At 41.8% G+C, this 20889-nt stretch overlaps 1 protein-coding gene across 1 annotated transcript in view; it reads right to left on the bottom strand.

Moving 5' to 3' along the window:
- PCDH15 (protocadherin related 15) overlaps positions 1–20889 on the bottom strand; it is a 2365808-nt gene that overhangs the window by 1247758 nt on the left and 1097161 nt on the right. Inside the window, exon 12 of the mRNA XM_075348720.1 lies at positions 17995–18201. Coding sequence (XP_075204835.1) covers positions 17995–18201 — 207 coding nt within the window. The remainder of the gene's footprint in view (positions 1–17994; positions 18202–20889) is intronic.

The raw sequence follows: 20889 nt of genomic DNA, 5'->3' as shown, positions 1-20889 counted from the left end.
CGCACCCCCCCCTTGAAGGAGGGAATGTTCGGCAGTCACAGCGACGTCGCAGAGCAGGTATGTGCGTGTGAAGCTGCTGTAGCGATATTGTTCGCTACGGCAGCAATCACCACATATCGCTTGTGCGACGGGGAAGAGTACTATCGCGCTCAGCATCGCTAGCCGATGCTAGCGATGTTGCAGCGTGTAAAGTACCCCTTACACAGACCACGTGTTGAGTGGAGCAGATATTTAGATATTTAATAGTATCCTGCTCATGTATAAAGACTTAAAATTGAAAATATAATAATTTTAGAGAAAGAAAGCAAGATGAATATTCTGTACTCTTTTGAAATAGACATAAGGCATAATAATTGGTAATCATAATATGATTGTTCTGACCTTTAAGACAGATCTTTATTGTCTATGACCAACTTCATTAAAGTACATGGTATACAGGATTGAGAAAATAATCTCAAAAACGCTACACTGGTAGTCTCCTTAGAGAACCGATAACTGATCCTGTTATTGAACCTAGTCTATTTATGGCAGAAATAAGGAAGCAGAAGAGGCCATTAACCTTTCTGACACCATCTCTTACTAACTGGCAGAGAGGATTGTTTATTTCCTCTAAAGCAGAAGTCCACAGCTGGTTTGTATCAAACAAGTCAAAATGTTAGTTGTTTTCACATATTTTGCTTCATTTTAGTTTTACATTTTGTCACTGTAAGATTTGTTATTTGTTTTTGCTGGATTAAATGGATTTAAAAAAAAAAAAAGAAACCTTATTATGTCAAATGTTTTTCTTTCATCATCCTTTTTATTGTTTATTTCTACAGCATTCTTTAAATCTAAATCTTTATGACAATTTATTCCTGAGCCATCATAAGTGATAATGAAAAGTTTTACATTGGATATCACATGTGATATTAAATTATAGGGTATACTGTATATATTTTATAAACAACTATGGACTTCTATTCAGTAAAGGTGACGTCACATGCTACAATATATCGGGTGATATGTCGTTGGGGTCACGGATTCCGTGCCGCACATCAGGCATTGTTTGAGATATCGTAGCGTGTGACCCCCGGGGTCATGCGCACTGAGCTTTAATCCACAGTCGGACGCGATGGCAGCAGTGGAGAGGTGAGTGAGATCATCATGTGACGCTGCGTACTCATTAGCATGTTAGCACGCCCACAGTGGCATACTAAGATGCTAATGAGGGGTGGCTGGCCAGGGAACTAATGCCCAGGGGACTAGGCCTCGCTCATTAACATACGGTAAATGATCTTTACAAATACTTTTTCTAAAGATCTCTTTATCTATGCTAGTATATACAGGGACAGTTAGGGAATGTGCGCACGTTGCTTTTTACCTGCTTTTTACCTGCTTTTTTGCTGCTTTTTCTTCTGCGCTGTTTAATGCCAAAATGGATGTGTTCTTCTATTCAAGCAAAGTCTATGGGAATTTGGGTTTCTTGTTCACACTATGTTGTTCAAAATGCTGCCTTTTTGTGGCAGAACTTTGGTCAAAAACTCAGCTTTTCAAAGAAGCAACATGTCAATTGTTTTTGCCATTTGGGTTTTGCACTGCAAAGCTGAGTTTTTGACCAAAGTTCTGCCAGAAAAAGGCAGCATTTTGAACAACATAGTGTGAACAAGAAACCCAAATTCCCATAGACTTTGCTTGAATAGAAGAACACATCCATTTTGGCATTAAACAGCGCAGAAGAAAAAGCAGCAAAAAAGCAGGTAAAAAGCAGGTAAAAAGCAACGTGCGCACATACCCTTAGGCAGGATTAGCAATATGCAGCCAGAACTGCTTGTGGTTCTGGGTGCATATTGGACCTGACAGGTTCCCTTTAATCAAGAATACCTGAGAAAAGGGAAAGCAGTGGTGGGCCTATGGTTTACCGTGTTAGTCTGCTTAGAAGATTTTCAATAATACATGATAAATATTCTTTATATGCAAAGTAATTTACCATATGTGCATTCTACGTATAAGCAAATGACTCGTTTAGAGCGCTTTCAATATGCTTCCATAAATATAATAATGAGATATGTTCTATTTTTACATGTTTTCCTCTGTTCATTGAACAAGGCCCGCCAATAAAGTAGCTTTATTGGTCTTAAAAGGGCACTGAACTGGGAAGAAATGAAGAAATGGCAAATCTGTGTTTATTGAATGCATATATTGAGTGTTTTGCTCTGTGCATTAGAACCCATGACTTTTTTTATTGTAGTTCAGATTGCATTCAACATTCCATATTTGAAATTGACAATCACTTGTGAAAGGCTTGCAGATGATAATAGATGCTCTTCTAACCATATTATGGAGCAAATTTAGCGAGTTTAGTACAGGCTAATGATTGATGCATAATGAACAAATCACAGTAAGTTAGCACTGCAGAAAAAAATGTATTTTCCTATTGGGTTTTACATTTTTGCAGTAAATACAGCATTGTTGATTTAAAATAAAAGTTGTAAATTGGTGGCAGTAAAGCTTGGGGATGGTTTTTCATCACTTGGTGTCATTTGTAACTCCCAGGGCTGTGTACTCCACTGCCAGACCTGAGCTATATAATTCATATTGCTACAAATCAGGTCTAAACTTGTGGCCTATGAATCATTTGATGTTTCTGCAATGCTTTTCTCTCTTGAAATTTTAAAGTTATTAATTTATGCACATGTCTTTTACCTAATATATTTCTTTAAAGGCTAGGAAAATTCAGATGACTGTAAATAATGTTCCAAGGCTGTAGATAAATATGGCAGACAGGTGCGTTATTAAAAGATATAGTCTTGATAGTCACACTGTATCTTTCTCATTGTGAATAATGCAATGTATTTTGATTGTAAGCTCTTACGAGCAGGGTTGTCATTATTTTTGCTTTAATTATTATATCTTCTATACCTGTTAAGGTCTCGTTACACGCAACAACAATGCTAACGAATAACGATATGTCGTCAGGGTCACGGAATTCGTAACGCACATCCGGCGTCATTAGCGACGTTGTTGCGTGTGACACCTACGAACGACCGCTAACGATCAGAAATACTCACCAAATTGTTGATTGTTGACACGTCGTTCATTTTCAAAATATCATTGCTGGTGCTGGATGCAGGTTGTTCGTCGTTCCTGAGGCAGCACACATCGCTACGTGTGACACCCCGGGAATGACGAACATCAGCGTTTCTGCGTCCTCCGACAACGAGGCATGAGTGACGTTAATGCAGCTGCTCTCCGCTCCTCCGCTTCTATTGGTGGTCCGCTGAGCGACGTCGCTGTGACACCGACTGAACCGCCCCCTTAAAAAAGAGGTTGTTTGGCGGCCACAGCGATGTCATTAGGAAGGTAAGTATGTGTTATGTGTACCGGTAATATTGTTCGCCACAGGCAGCAATTTGGCCGTGACGCACAAATGATGGGGGCAGGTGCTATCGCTAGTGACATCACTAGCGATGTCTCTGCGTGTAAAGCAGCCTTTACTTATGAATGGTTGCTTGTATATGAACCTCTGAATTTTAAAGCACTGCAAAATATGTATGGACATGTACAAAATACATGATTAATGGAACACTTTATTAATGCTATTGGCAATATATATTATTACTGTGTACAGAACATGAGCTATGAGGTTTGTTAGAGATTTTCCTCTCCTATTTTATCTTACTTAGTATAATATAAGTGACAACAGACAATTATAGTACTTAGACTGTATAAGCCATTACACTATCATCCTGTAAAGACTGCAACTTATATTCTTTGAGTATTGGCATTTGATTATACTCACATTCTTTTGATGGTACAGAAGTTAATACAGATATAGTTGCTGATAGACAAATACTTATAAATGGTTAATACCATGACAACACTCCACGTCCCTCATTTTGTAGGTACATCTTACAGGGGGACTGGCAGATTAGGATAAAGGTGGTGAATATTCCAATTGCCAGTAAGGGTGCACTGTGCTCCAAGGTGGTAAAGAAGCTGCTGGCAACCTACAGGTCAGGGTGATAATACAGAGCTAGGTGGATACGAAATAATATAAGCTTCATCCAAGTTAAACGTCACTTGGACCAGGACTATTGTGAACCCTGTTAACGCCAAAAGGTCCACACACCCAAAGCAGGACCTCCCCTGTTATCACCACAGGATTCCTGGTGTACACTGTCCGTGTGCATAGGGGGCACACCGGGACAGCCGGAGGAGCAGCCGGAATCCAGTTACCTCCACTGGGCTACTATAACAGGACTGGAACGATAGGAGGGCAAGCACAGCGCCTGACCCTAATGTGCCGAGCCATGAATATTGACATGACAGGCACCGGATGCCTATCCTTGCCTACTGCTTCCAGAACTAGTGGCTGTAGCTGCAATTTGGCTCTAAACGTAGAAGAGTGAGCATGTGAAGACTGCACACCATGGTGCGGTCTCCAGGTCGTTTTAACACCTCTGTCCCAAACGCAGTGTGAACCACAATGGTGCCTCCAGGGGCCAAAAGCGAAATGCCACATCATCAGTGATGTCACCAGCGGCCCTATTCCGAACCGTCACATCACTGATGACACAAGGGCAGCACCACCCCAAACACCTTACCAATCATCGTCTGATGACCAATGATGGGGTCCAGGTCATAGGGGTGGACCTCCGTGAGCCAATCCTGAGTGGTCACGTGATCAGGACACCTGACACTATCCAGCCTATCAGGGCCTGCCACGTCACGGACATACCCAGTGAAGTCTTTACCGGACTTAGCCTCTGATGTGCGAAGTGCCTGAGCATGCTCAGTAGCCTGAACAACCGACTTAGTCTGAGAAATAAGACTATCATGCTGAGCATGCTTAGTAGGCACAACACAGGACTTGGGCACAGAATGAAGTCCAAGCACCTGGGCAAAGAGGCTTTTCACTCTAAGTGTGTGAGCATGCTCAGTAGCCTGAATGGCACTTTCAGGCTGAGCATGCTCACTAGGCGAAACACTGGATATAGGCTGTAGCTGGGGCAAATCAGCACTCGCATGCGCCCTTGCCACTTCTCCACACTTAGAAAAATGGATGGTGGAGCGCACCACTAATACTGGAACCAAATCATTTGGGTGCACACTGGTGAGGAAGAGGAAGCAAGTAGAACAAGGAGAGGAAAAGATTCTGCACAAACAGTCATGGGCACACCAATAGTATAGTATATAAAAAAAGACACCTTTATTAATTGCACAAGAAAAACATCTTAAAACTGTTAAAAACATACATAGAGACAAAAACACCCACTGAGCGGGACCGAGACCCCAATGTCATAATAGTGGATGTGACAGTACAAATGTAAGGTAAGATGCAATATCAAAAATAATATGACAAAACAGACCCCATAAATGGTGCAATATCAGATATCAAGTGTCAGATATTACTCGATAGATGTGTATGAACCATGGAAGTGCCTGGAGAGTATCAATCACTGGTACTAGCATGTGCTAGTGCATACATCACAGAGTCAAAATGTCCCTGCAAGGGTGACACAGTGAACCAGGGTGAATAAACGATGCATAGATATACAGGTATATAGTAACATGCAAATGGCAATTAATACACCCTGAGAGTATACACAAGCTCAACGTTTATAATAGCAAAGTAACAGTGACATCCAATGCTTGGACACCAGAGTGATATATATGCCGTTAGAATACCAGGGGTGAAATCAAGCAGCACCAGGTGTCCTGACAGGTCAATCAAGCCACAGTAGCAGAGATATGGATAACAATAGATACACCCTAGAGGTATATATACATTCAACGTTTGTAATAGAGAAGTGGTGATGACATCCAGTATTATTAGACACGATACATAGGTATATAGAGATATGCTAGCATGCGGATGACAATTGATACACCCTGAGCGTATGCATAGGCTCAACATTTATGGTAGAAAAGCGGCAGTGACATCCAATACTTGGACGTAAGAGTGGTATACATGCAGCTAGAATACCAGGGGTAAAATCCAACAGCATCAGGTGTCCTGGTAGATCAATCGAACCACAATACCAAAAATGTGGGTGGCAATTGATGCACCCTGGAGGTACATGTACACTCAACGTTAGTGATACAAAAGCGGCAGTAACATCCAATGATTGGACGTGGGAGTGATGAACATGCGGCTAAAGTATCAAGGGTTGAGTCAAACAGCACCAAATGCCCTAATAGGTCAAACGAGCCACAATAGCATAGAAGGGACCATGTGGACAAAGGAGGACAAGGCCATGGTAGAGACACAGGGTATAATGGACATAAATAGTCACCAATACCGGACCCAGGGTCAGTCAGTCATATCAGTAAAACATGGGGGCGGTCAAGAGTATCGCTCAAAGGTGGGTGGCCGACGCGTGTCGCCGCAGCAGCGGCTTCATCAGGGCGGGTTTTCTACCATAAACGTTGAGCCTATGCATACGCTCAGGGTGTATCAATTGTCATCCGCATGCTAGCATATCTCTATATACCTATGTATCGTGTCTAATAATACTGGATGTCATCACCACTTCTCTATTACAAACGTTGAATGTATATATACCTCTAGGGTGTATCTATTGTTATCCATATCTCTGCTACTGTGGCTTGATTGACCTGTCAGGACACCTGGTGCTGCTTGATTTCACCCCTGGTATTCTAACGGCATATATATCACTCTGGTGTCCAAGCATTGGATGTCACTGTTACTTTGCTATTATAAACGTTGAGCTTGTGTATACTCTCAGGGTGTATTAATTGCCATTTGCATGTTACTATATACCTGTATATCTATGCATCGTTTATTCACCCTGGTTCACTGTGTCACCCTTGCAGGGACATTTTGACTCTGTGATGTATGCACTAGCACATGCTAGTACCAGTGATTGATACTCTCCAGGCACTTCCATGGTTCATACACATCTATCGAGTAATATCTGACACTTGATATCTGATATTGCACCATTTATGGGGTCTGTTTTGTCATATTATTTTTGATATTGCATCTTACCTTACATTTGTACTGTCACATCCACTATTATGACATTGGGGTCTCGGTCCCGCTCAGTGGGTGTTTTTGTCTCTATATATGTTTTTAACAGTTTTAAGATGTTTTTCTTGTGCAATTAATAAAGGTGTTTTTTTTTATATACTATACTATTGGTGTGCCCCTGACTGTTTGTGCGGAATCTTTTCCTCTCCTTGTTCTACTTCTCCACACTTAGACATGGAGGAAGGACCAGCCAGCTGCACAACCCAAGGCACAGCCAAAAATGGTAACCGGTGCCTGGGCGTAGTAGGAACTGCAGCAGGCTGCTTGCAACAACGGCGGCGCCGATTTGTAAAAGTACTTTTGCTGATTTTTATTTACTATTCCAGTTTTATAAATATTTATTTTTTTAAATAGGATTATTTTCTGAGCTTGTTTATTCCTGAATTTACACTTCTCAGTTTGGTGCTAAAATACATGTAAGGCTGCAGGATATATGAATCAAAGACACAGCAGTACTGCCTTTCTCTTTGATAGAGAAGCAAATAAAAAAAATACATTTAGAGACTGGCCAAGGGCTATGTGGCATACAATGGGGGCTTAAAGTGCTGGTTGCTCCATATGCCAAAGTCGAAAGGCACAAAATTATGCAGAGTGTAGCAGGCAGTTTGAGTTTGTCATTCCTTGCTGTGCTCTGCATAATCAGTGACTAAAAGGACAAAGATTAGTATAATTAAGTGAGTTTTGTCATCTTGCTGCTAGTGCCTATACATAGTGCAGCAACCTTTGACAAATTCATTTCGGCTGTGTAGCTGTCAAGGAACAACGGAGATAAAAGAACATGACCAGGTAATGAATGAAGAAGGTATTGAATCCTGTTTCTTCTTTCATTATTAAGATGTTTTTTCTGTTTTTACACTTTTTTAATTCAAACTAGAATGAAGGCTGGGATTTGTTTTTACTTAGGCTTAAAACTAGAAATAAGAGTAGGACTAAGGTTAGGCTATCGGTTAAGGTTGGGCTTAAGTTTAGCATAAGGGCTAGAGTTAAGCGGGCTTTACACGCTGCGATCTCGCTAGCGAGATCGCAAGTGATTGTACACGCCCCCGTCGGTTGTGCGACACGGGCATATCGCTGTCCGTGTCGCACAACCTCTCTTACCCCCGTCACACGCACTTACCTGCCCTGCAATGTCGCTCTGGCCGGCAACCCGCCTCCTTCCTAAGGGGGCGTGTCGTGCGGCATCACATCAGCGTCACACGGCAGGCAGCCAATAGAAGTGGAGGGGCGGAGATCAGCGGGACGTAAACATCCCGCCCACCTCCTTCCTTCCTCATTGCTGGTGGAGGCAGGTAAGGAGATGTTCCTCGCTCCTGCGGTGTCACACACAGCGATGTGTGCTGCCGCAGGAACGACGAACAACATCACTAACATCCTGTAAACGATTTTTTGTTTCAGGACGATCTCTCCACGGCAAACAATTTTGCCCTCTTTTGCGATCGTTTAAGATCGCTATTAAGTATTACACGCTGTGATCTCGTTAATGACGCCGGATGTGCGTCACAAACAACGTGACCCCGACGATAATTCATTAATGATATCGTAGCGTGTAAAACCCCCTTTAGTGTTAAACATCAACCTGGACCTGTTCCAGTAATGCCTGTAAGGTGATGCCATATTGATGGAGGAGATGTTATGGCCATTATCACAGGACAGCACATATTTTGTTTACAAAGGGATACTTTGTGCACTTTTCAACAGCTCAAGTGTCTTCAACTCCCTGCTGTTTCTAAATAGGCAGTACTACACCCTACTTACAGTATTCTCCCAGCATTGTGCTGGGAATTACCAACTATTGTGCTTGTTTTACTCAGAATACTATCTTGCTATTATTCAGTGATGCTTTTCCTATTTCTGTGAAATATTAATTCAGCACTAAAAAGTATTTGTTTTGTGAGAGTTTATTTATAGGCAAGATACTTGTGTGACAAATATTGACATTTCGGTCCTATGGACCATCCTCAGTAGCACATAAATCGTGTATCAATCCTGATGTGGACTGGTACCGTTGTACAGTAATCAATTAGCTTTTGCTTCATGGTATGAAGGACGCTCGCATTGTGTGTGCTGTTAAGGTGGTTTTAAATGGAAATGAGCTCGATCTTAACCGCAATGGGACTGAAATGTCAATATTTGTCCCACAAGTATCTTCCCTGTAAATAAACTCCCACCAAGCAAATACATTTTGAGTGCCAGATTACTATTTCACATTGTATGAATAGGAATGGACCCTATGCGGGCACCAAAAGAACAATTTTTGTTGATCAGGAGTGCCATATTTTAAACATAAATATTGTACCTTCCTTTTTTTGACTTGGCCTGTGACCCTGACAAAATCACATCCCTGATCACATCTTATCTAACCTTTCCTTCTGTCACAATGCTCTGATTCACCTCCTTGTATCCGACTCCAGCTATTCCCCTGGATATAGTAACCCCTTCTGATTCTATCTCAGTGTCTTTCACTTCTTTTTCTGCCCAGCTAGTTTGACTATCCTTGCCGCATGTGCCCTCCTCTGGCCAGTAAATAATCGGTAAACATGGTCCAGATGGCCTACTTATACTTCTAAATCTCTGAATAGGGGTTAATAGGGAATGTCGAGATTGCTGTGTCACAAGTGTCTGAGTTAGTCTTTTTTAAATGATGGTGTAAGACATACTTTAGAGTCAGAAGATGAGCTTGAAAAAAGTCTATGAGCCTGTTTTCAGTCGGAGGTAAGTAATGCCTAGAAATGCACTTCTACGCATTTATATTAGTCATAGTTGAGAATCTTACCCCTTGGATCCCACCAATCAAAATGTCTGATATATCAGATATTTTAGAATTTTTACTATTTTGAATAGCTGTCAAAAGCAGTTTTCTATGACTAAAGCAATCTATGATTAATTTTCACAATTAGTTAATTTTTTTAACAAGTTTAATGCAATACTTAGTCAAAGAGATTAAAGATGCAAGTGTGAGATATTTTCAACTTCCATTGCAGATGAGTCTCAGACATCATTTTTGTCTGTCTAGTGAGGCCCCAAAGCATCTTAACCTCATGATTACCATATTCGTCAATTCAGGACATCAAACAAGACAGATAGGAACATCAAGAACTTTCAAGTACTGTAAAATTGCTTCTCTACACTTCAAAATCATTAGCAAAAATCAAATCAATCAAATATCCTGCTGTGGACACCTATCTTCCAAGGTCTTGTAAAAATAGGCAGTACATTATGTCAGCAGGGTGTCAAGTAAACCAATTTCTATTTTGTATACTTGTCTAGTTCAAATAAGAAAGCCAAAATATAGAGAAATACATAAAAATAATTTCAGATGACACCTCAAAAGAGCTTTAGAAACTTGTGAACATTCACAGTTAACCATATAAAACAATAAAACAAATCAGTAGTCAGTAAACATACCAAACTCACAAATAAAACCTTTTGTTCTGATAAGTAGAACACTCTCTGCTGTTCATGCCGAAGGCGCTGACCAAATGTTACCCATTGTTTTATCTGTAAATAGCCTTTAGTGCTAGTAAGTCAATTAGGATCGACTACCTGCTCAGAAGTCTGGGTAATACTATATGACAGGGAATGTCACTGACTTTGTATTTCTAGCAACAAGGGATTAAAATTTCTACTAGTGACAGCATGTCTAACACACGTCTGTGACCATATGGAAGACAAGCTATGGCCTGAAGTCTAACCTCACATTCAGATTCAGATAAGTGATAGTTTTGCTTAGACTTAAAATAATGATTGCCTTAAGATCATAATAATTATAACAATCATTACTCACATAACATATCAAAGAAATATAGTAAAGATGGCAGATATAAAAAATGCAGTTTTTGTATGCTAAATATCTCAATTTTTTCTTACATTTCCTTAAACATATCTATATTCTTAAATTAATGGTTTTCATGCTTTAGCATTTCAGAGTGCAGTTGTCTCTTTTTTGCCATTTTATGTCATATTCAGTTATGCACCTGTTCCCATTGTAGTTTTGGAAGTGCCATCAGTCTTTTTGTCTAGATTAATGGGGGTCATGCCTTCTGACCGTGCACCCCTCCCCCACTAGCCACAGGTGATTTTACTCTCTCTAGTAGGTTTCTACTTGCCCATACAAAGGAGGTTTTGGAACCCAGGGAGAGGCTTCAGTTCAGAGTGGGTACCCAGTAATGACATATGCTGTGATGTGGCTACTCGGCAGATATAAAAATGGCCATATTTGTATTCTAAATATTTCAATTATTCTTAGATTTCCTTTAGCAGTAATTCATATCTATATTCTTACATTCATGGTTTTCATGCTTTAGCATTTCAGAGTGAAACTTTCTCATTTTTTTTTTCATTTTGTGTCATGTTCAGTTATGCATCAGTTCACATTACAGTTTTGGGAGTGCTTTCAGTCTTTTTGTCTAGATTATTGGGCATCATGCCTTCTGACTGTGCACCCCACTAGCCGCAGGTGATTTTATTCTCTATGGTAGGTTGCTACTTGCCCATACACATGATGTTTTTAAACCCAGAGAGGGGCTTCAGTTCAAAGTAGATACCCAGTATACGAGGTATACTGTGACGTGGCTACTGGGCTGACTTTAAAATGGCCATTTTTATATGCAAAGTATCTCAATTTTTTTCTTAGATTTCCTTTATCATTAATGCGTATCTATATTCTTACACTCATGGTTTTCATGTTCTAGCTTTTCAGAGTGAAACTGTCTCTTTTTTTGTCTCCTTAAAGAAATATAGTTAAGCAGTCAGACGGTTTTCCACCCTATACATTATAAAAGAAATACAGTAGCCTTTATAATAATGATTAGTGATGAGTGAGCACGACCATGTTTGGGTGCTTGATACCCGTAACGAGCAATTTGATGCTCGACTTGTGTACCGAGTATAATGTATAATGGAAGACAATGGAAAACTCGATCATGTATCTGGAAGATCTATTGGAAAAATGTTCAAGTTACCCATTGACTTCCATTATACTTGGCATTCGAGTTGCTCCTGTCTGAGAATCTGACTGCTCATACGAGTACTGAGCATATGAGTGCATGGTAGTGGTCGCTCATCACTAATAGTGATAGCTATTAGTGATGAGCGAGTACTAAAAAGCTCGGGTGCTCGAGGCTCGGGCCGAGCATCCCAAGATACTTGTGTACTCGGCCCGAGCACCGAGCCCAATGTTATCCTATGGGAGACCCGAGTATTTTTCTGAAATGACCCCCGGCAGCATGTGGAAACCCTAAAAATGTCACAAAAGTCTCAGAAGAGTGCTCAAATGACATGGCAACAGCATGGGGAAGACCCTTTGAAGCATTTATCACTCAAAAGTCACAGCTGTGAACAAATTTGTCCGAGTTTTACGCCATTTTTACGGACTCACCAGAAAACTTTCCAAAATGGCACCAAAATGAATTTTCATGGCGGAAATGTTAAAGGCACATACCCAATAGTGAGATAGAGCTGGTGTATGTTACTTTTTGATATTATTACATGAAAGATTTTACGTAAAAACATTGTGTGGCACTCCGATGTCCAAAACGCACGTTTTGTGCTTTTTACTAGCGATGTCGGTCATTTTTTTTTTCATTCTATTCCCGTCGGTCGGTCTCGCTCTGTCTGTCTCTCTCTGTCTTGTCTGTCCCCCTTTCACAGTCTGTCGGTCATTCTCCCCCCTCTCTCATACTTACCGTTCCTCGATCACTGCCGCGGCGCTGCACAGCTGTTCACTAAACTCCGGCGGCTTTTCCTCTTTTGAAAAAGCCGGCCGCTCATTAAACAATCTTGAATTCCCAGCTTTCCTGCTTTTCGGCGCCTATGATTGGTTGCAGTGAGACACGCCCCCACGCTGAGTGACAGGTGTCTCACTGAACCCAATCACAGCAGTCGGTGGGCGTGTCTATACTGTGCAGTGAAATAAATAATTAAACAATTAAAAAAAACGGCGTGCGGTCCCCCCAATTTTAATACCAGCCAGATAAAGCCATACGGCTGAAGGCTGGTATTCTCAGGATGGGGAGCTCCACGTTATGGGGAGCCCCCCAGCCTAACAATATCAGTCAGCAGCCGCCCAGAATTGCCGCATACATTAGATGCGACAGTTCTGGGACAGTACCCGGCTCTTCCCGATTTACCCTAGTGCGTTGGCAAATCGGGGTAATAAGGAGTTAATGGCAGCCCATAGCTGCCAATAAGTCCTAGATTAATCATGTCAGGCGTCTCCCCGAGATTCCTTCCATGATTAATCTGTAAATTACAGTTAAAAAACACACACACCCAAAAAATCCTTTATTAGAAATAAAAAACACTAACAAAGTCCCTCATCACCAATTTTTTAACCCCGACAAACCCTCCATGTCCGGCGTAATCCACAGTCCTCCAGCGTCGCATCCAGCTGTGCTGCCTGAAAGTGACAGGAGCTGCAGAATACACCGCCGCTCCTGTCAGCTTCACACAGCAACTGAAGACAGCCGCGCGATCAGCTGAGCTGTCACTGAGGTTACCTGGATCCAGCGGTGGATGCAGCGGTGGCCGCGGGTAACCTCAGTGACAGCTCAGCTGATCGCGCTACTCACCGCTGCATCGGTCAGCTCCACGCAGCAACTGAGGTGAGTATCGCGATCAGCTGAGCTGTCACTGAGGTTACCTGGATCCAGCGGTGGATGCAGCGGTGGCCGCGGGTAACCTCAGTGACAGCTCAGCTGATCGCGCTACTCACCGCCGCTCCGGTTAGCTCCACGCAGCAACTGAGGTGAGTATAGCGATCAGCTGAGCTGTCACTGAGGTTATTCGCGGCCACCGCTGCATCCAGCGGTGGCCGTGAGTTACCTGACTGACAGCAGCTGATCGCGCTACTCACCTCAGTTGCTGTGTGAAGCTGACCGGAGCGGCGGTGTATTCTGCAGCTCCTGTCACCTGCATGCAGCAGAGCTGGACGCGACGCTTGAGGTCCGTGGATTACGCCGGACATGGAGGGCTTTGTCGGGGTTAATAAATTGGTGATGAGGGACTTTGTTATTGTTTTTTATTTCTAATAAAGGATTTTTCGGGTGTGTGTGTTTTTTAACTGTAATTTACAGATTAATCATGGAAGGTTTCTCGGGGAGACGCCTGACATGATTAATCTAGGACTTATTGGCAGCTATGGGCTGCCATTAACTCCTTATTACCCCGATTTGCCAACGCACTAGGGTAAATCGGGAAGAGCCGGGTACAGTCCCAGAACTGTCGCATCTAATGTATGCGGCAATTCTGGGTGGCTGCTGACTGATATTGTTAGGCTGGGGGGCTCCCCATAACGTGGGTCTCCCCATCCTGAGAATACCAGCCTTCAGCTGTATGGCTTTAACTGGCTGGTATTAAAATTGGGGGGACCGCACGCCGGTTTTTTAAAATTATTTATTTATTTATTTTACTGCACAGTATAGACACGCCCACCGGCTGCTGTGGTTGGGTGCAGTGAGACACCTGTCACTCAGCATGGGGGCGTGTCTCACTGCAACCAATCATTATCGCCTGTGGGCAGGGAAAGCAGGGAATATGAGATGGCTGTGTGCAGAGCACAGCGCGCCCGCCGGTATAAAGGCTCGGTCACGCTGTGCGGGCCGGCCAATCACTGCAATTCCACAACTAACAGGGCTGTGGCATTGCAGTGGTCTGCCAGCCAATCCCTGCATGAGGGCTGGCTCTCAAAAGAGCGCCAACATGCAGGGATGAAGACCACGAGTACAGCACGAGTATCGCGAAATTACTCGGTACCCGCCGAGTAGCCCGAGTACAGTGATACTCGTGCGAGTACCGAGTAGTGACAAGCATGCTCGCTCATCACTAATAGCTATCAAAATTTACTTATTACATCTCAAGCTGTAACTTAGTAAGCTGTTAGCATAAAGCACATATAGTATATGGATAAAAAACGTTAACTGCTTGTGTTAATTTGCATTTTAGCTGACATTTATTAAACACTGTTTACATCAGCATTTGATATAACAGATGCCTTAAGCAGATCGGGACCATGCCCTTTCCTGTTTCCTGACCAGGCCAGGCACACTTTCAGATTTTTTTATTTTTACATGTGCTTTCAATTGCTCTGAAAAAAATGTATTGTTTATTATTTTATTACTTTGAACGCTTTTCTTTTTTGTGATACATCAAGGTTAAAATTTGTTATTTTTATACTCCTGTTTTGCTGAAAAAAAAAGAAAAATATGAAATATTTAACATTTTTAATTTTTTTACGACCACAAAAGACCATAAGGAAAAAAAAACCACAAATTCAAATGGATTATCTTTTCAGTGGCAATTATTTTTATACTTGGGACATGTATTTTTTTTTTAAATGGATGGGGTTAGAATTAGCAATAAGGACATACAGTCGAGCAATATATCTTTTTTTTTTTGGTTTTGGTTTATTTATTTTTGAGTTACTTCATATAATCCACCCCCAAGAATCTTAAAAGGTTTTTTTTAACATATTAATACATTATTTTTATTATTTATTATTAATTCATTATTGTTGATGGTATATTAACCCCAGTTACAGGAGAAATTCAGCTTTCTGGCAGCATAGCAGAGCTGACTTTGTCTACTAAGACTCAGCAGCTCCTGCTCTTATCCTACTGATCACATGACCAATGGGTCCAGTGCAGGAAGCACTATCAGTTTTAGCTTTTTAATTTTTAATTTTAGCTTGATGAAGACTCTATAGTCGAAACGTCGCTGTCTGACCTTGATGGATTAAAGTTGGATTGATACTTTGAGCCATTGGGACGATGTCATTTTTCTTACATGGCATGATTATTTCAAGTGGATCCCTTGAATTGGATGTGTACCACTGACTTGCTGAAGTTGTGTTTTTACACTTTTCCATGTTCTCTGTCGGCTAGCTGCTTCAAACTGTTTTTTATTTTGCATTCAAAATATTATGACTTACTCAGTAGTTGGTATAGTATATTTTTTAAAATGCAGAGTAAGGTCGGGGTCACACTTATGTGTGACTCGTGCGAGTATTGGATCGCACTACCCGGCCCGGCCGTGGCTGTCCTGACAGGAGCGGGTCAGCATCATAGAAAAACATACAGCGGAGCCGCTCCTGGCAGAAGAGAAGCCAGCCAGTCCGGGCAGTGCGATCCGATACTCGCACGAGTCACACGCAAGTGTAACTCCAGCCTAAGTGTGATTTTCAAGGACTGTGTATTCTTGAGGCTTTAAGCAGTTTTACTATTAAGAGAGTCAGAAAAAATACCACCAAAGGGAATACACCTTTTACATCTGTTTATTGATTTCATTTTCTGACATTCAGATAGTCCCATATACACCAAATTTTTAAGGGTAATCATCATGTTAAGATAGTTTGCACAAATTACCTCAATTATTTTCATGGACTAGTGTAATAAATGTAACCCTAAGTATATTTGGATGTTTGCATAACAAGTTTTATGCTGGACCTTTTCATTAAAAAAAAGATTATATTTAAAAAAAAGTTGTTGTGTTGCAGTAGGGAGCAGGACATGTGCAAACAGCTGGTAAGTGCCACTATATATAATTTGTAACTAGAGTTGGGCGAATTGGAATTAAAAGGATCCTGTCATGTTTAAAATATTAACCTGAAAATATGGGGTTGAGCTGCAGGTTGGTAGCATCTGAACCTCCCCAGCACCCCCACTTAGATCCTCGCTGTCTAGAGTAAATTAACTTTCTTCCCACTGGCAGCATTCAGCTTCTTGTCATATGGATGACGTTGGCATGGTTTCAGTCTGTGCTCAGTGTATAATGGGTGTTGGCTGTAACTGTGCCCTGAGAGCTGACTGACAGTCAGCTGAGCATTAAAGCTGGGAGCTGAATGTTGCTAAGAGGAATAAAGTTGATTTCCTCCCAGAAGCAAGGATCTATGTGAGGGTGCTGGGCAGGTTCAGAATGCTGTTAACCTGCATATTAAACCCAAATCTGTAGGTTAATCATGTTTTTCTCATGTAAAGTTCCCTCTAAATTGTACTTAAATTTGACAATAATTATAATTTTACAGGATATGTACACCGTGGCTTTCGGAAGAGCCCGATGGCTAAGCCCGGGATGTCTATGCACATGTGCATTGTGTGGTTGCAGAAACATCATCATGGTGTATGCCATGACCTTATGATTGGAGATGAGCGAACCTGAGGTGTGGTTTTTAAACCAAACACCAAATTTAAAAATCAAGATTTGTGTGGTTTAAACAAAACTCACAAGACCAAAGCTGTGCTCAGATATGCTTGGTGCTCAGCCTTGTGCACTGTTTGAATGGCGCACACTGGGGGTAACAGCGTAATCACATGTAGTGTCCAAAAAAAAAAGTTTGAAAAAGCCTGCCCACCCCCTCCGGAAGTGATCTGCTTATGGATGGCTGTATGTGGTCAGAGAATCAAACTTCCAATCAGTAACTTGATCCAGGGTTCGGATCAAGTTCAAGCCTGTGGAGCTAGGCTCGTTTGCTGTCGGAGAACCGAGCCTCGAATTGAACCGCTCTTCCCTACTTATGATGGCACTCCACCCTGGGACTTTTTTTTTTAGTTATTTTTTTCTTTTTTTCCAAATGTTATGTTTATTATGCCTGGGTGATGCTACAGACCTTAGAGCGTAATACACTTATAATTCATGGAAAGTACATTCACTGCAAATTAAATCTCCTAGTAAAATCCATGTGATTGGGCAAATGTTATTCTTAATAAAGCTGCTCATCGCTAGTTGTTACCAAAAGGCGTAATTTAAAGCACCTGGTCTTTAATGCAAATCAATCTTAGTAACCTAAACTACTACGTGACATTTAAAATAGAGCCCTGATTATACCATCAGAATGGATACAAATGATTTACAAATGTTGATCATACATGTAATGCATCATGTAAAATCTCTTTCAACATTAATCTTTATAATAGTCACTTTTTAAATACAGACCAAACATTTTAAGGTAATAAAATATGATGACTCACTTCTTCAATGTCATTATCCAGAGCCACAAAACCCAGTGGAGCAGTAAAGTTTTGATTTTCTGAGATTGTTGTTCCAACAGGCGATGACTCCAGGATATAACCCTGATAAGTTGAAAAAGTGAAATATGGAGCTTGGTTGTTTTCATCCAAGATATCTATATGAAGATTAGCAAATGCTGGGAGTGGGTGACCATTGTCTTGTTCTGCCTGCAAAACAGAAAAAAATACTTGCATGAGTAAATTTAAGTTATGCAAAAATGTAATGAATATACTTTATTCAAAAAGAGTCCCAATGACACCAAACATTGTATTTCCATTATTCAAAAATAGCAGTTGCACTCAAGTAGGGAAGGAGCAAAACTAAAATATGGATGGTAAAAATTGGAATGTGAATACGCATTACTGCTAAGAAAACATGAAAACAAATGTAAAGATTAGTTTGAACAATATGAGTTACTAGGCCCATAAAGGTGGCAACATTTATCTGTGCCCAGAGACCAACGTCAAATTGTAAAGCGGGCTTTACATGCTACGATATTTCTAGCAATTGCTAGCGATATCGTAGACAAAAGCACACGCCCCCATCATGCATGCGATATCGTGTGATCGCTGCCGCAGTAAACATTATCACTACGGCAGCGTCACACGCACTTACCTGGTTGGTGGCGTCGCTGTGACTGCCGAACAATCCCTCCCTCAAGGGAGAGGTGCGTTTGGAGTCATGGCAATGTCCCCGAGACGTCACTAAGCGGCCGACCAATCAAAGCGGAGAGGCGGAGATGAGCGGGACGAACATCCCGCCCATCTCCTTTCTTCCTCATTGCGGGCGGGACGCAGGTAAGGTGAGGTTCCTCGCTCCTGTGGTGTCACACACAGCGATGTGTGCTGCCGCAGGAACGAGGAACAACATCTTTAAACAACCATTAACAATTTTTGGTTTTAGGACGACCTCTCCATGGTGAATGATTTTTACCACTTTGGAGGAGATTTAAGGTCACTGGTAAGTGTTACACTCTACGATAAAATTAATGAAGCCAGAGGTGCGTCACTAACGACGTGACCCCGACGATAAAACATTAACAATATCATAGCGTGTAAAGCCCCCTTTACTCTCATCTGGGTCCTACTCTAAATACCATGCCTCTCTTGTCCAAACTGAACTATTATATTGGCTAGAGTAGAATCTGCAAAATGAAAATTAAAAAACACCTGAAGTAACTGGGAGGAGTGCAAATACAAAGGACATGACTCCATAATACAAATTAGAAAAATTGCCAGCACTTCCTAATCTCATAGTCTGAACTGATGCATACTGAACATGACATACAATATCCAAAAATAGCAGTTGCACTCCAGTACTTGAGTGCAACTGCTATTTTTGAAGAATGTAATATTTCCATTACTCATCCAACTTGTCACATATGGATATTTCACTTAAAGGAGATGTCATTAAAAGGTTTTTTTTATTTTTAAATGAAAATAAAGCTATTTTTTTTTCATTTCTCCAGCCAATTATTAATATTTTTCAAAAGTATAAAACATGAGAAATTAAAAGTGTAAATATATTTTTATATAATCCAGCGGTGGCCGTGAGTTACCTGACTGACAGCAGCTGATCGCGCTACTCACCTAATTTGCTGCGTGGAGCTGACAGGACAGGAGCGGCAGTGTATTCTGCTGCTCCTTTCACCTTCATGCAGCAGAGCTGGATGCGACGCTGGAGGTCCGTGGATTACGCCGGACATGGAGGGCTTTGTTGGGGTTAATAAATTGGTGAGGAGGGAATTTGTTAGTGTTTTTTATTTCTAATAAAGGATTGTTCGGGTGTGTGTGTTTATTTACTGTAACTTACAGATTAATCATGGAAGGTATCTCGGGGAGACGCCTGACATGATTAATCTAGAATTTAGTGGCAGCTATGGGCTGCCATTAACTCCTTATTACCCCGATTGACAACGCACCAGGGCAAATCGGGAAGAGACGGGTAGAGTCCCAGAACTGTCGCATCTAATGTATGCGGCAATTCTGGGCGTCTGCTGGCTGATATTGTTAGGCTGGGGGGCTCCCCATAACGTGGGGCTCCCCATCCTAAGAATACCAGCCTGCAGCCGTATGGCTCATCTGGCTGGTATTAAAATAGGGGGACCGCACGCCGTTTTTTTTTAATTATTTATTTATTTATTTCTCTGCTCCATAGTGACACGCCCACCGGCGGCTGTGAGTGGTTGCAGTTAGAAAGCTATCACTCAGCGTGTGGGCATGTCTCACTGCAACCAATCATATTTGCCGGTGGGCGGGGAAAGCAGGGAATACGAGATTGATTAATGAGCGGCCGGCTTTTTCAAAAGAGGAAAAGCCGCCGGAGCTTTTATAACAGCAGTGCAGCACCGCACCGGAGATCGGGGAACGGTGAGTATGAGAAAGGGGGGGGAACTGACCGACAGACAGCGAGAGGGACAGATAAGACAGAGAGACTGACCGACAGACATAGACAGAGACCGACCGTCGGACTGAGGGAGAGAACGAAACAGAAAAAGAAAAAAGACCGACATCACATGAAAAAAGCACAAAACGTACAGGGAGCAAACAGAGATGCGTCCGTGTCACTCGGACATGCGCAAGACCCATTGACTTTCATTGGGTCCATGCTGCATGTTGCGTTCTGAAAACGGACATGCTTCAGTGCAAAATGGAGACACAAACGTAGCACGCACACAGACACACAGACATTATGAAATAACGCACGTGTGTCCTCAAACATTGCATAACATTGGTGCACGTTTGGCAGTGTCTCCGGTATATACGGAAACGGAGCAAACACGCACGTGTATCACGGACGTGTGAAGGGGGCCATAAGCACATAAGTATTTGATGAGTTTCTTGCTTTAGTATTTG

Source organism: Anomaloglossus baeobatrachus, chromosome 5 (genome assembly GCF_048569485.1).
Source record: "Anomaloglossus baeobatrachus isolate aAnoBae1 chromosome 5, aAnoBae1.hap1, whole genome shotgun sequence".
NCBI lineage: Eukaryota > Metazoa > Chordata > Amphibia > Anura > Aromobatidae > Anomaloglossus > Anomaloglossus baeobatrachus.
Note: the sequence above shows the minus strand (reverse complement) of the source record. Positions and strands in the feature narration are given on the sequence as shown.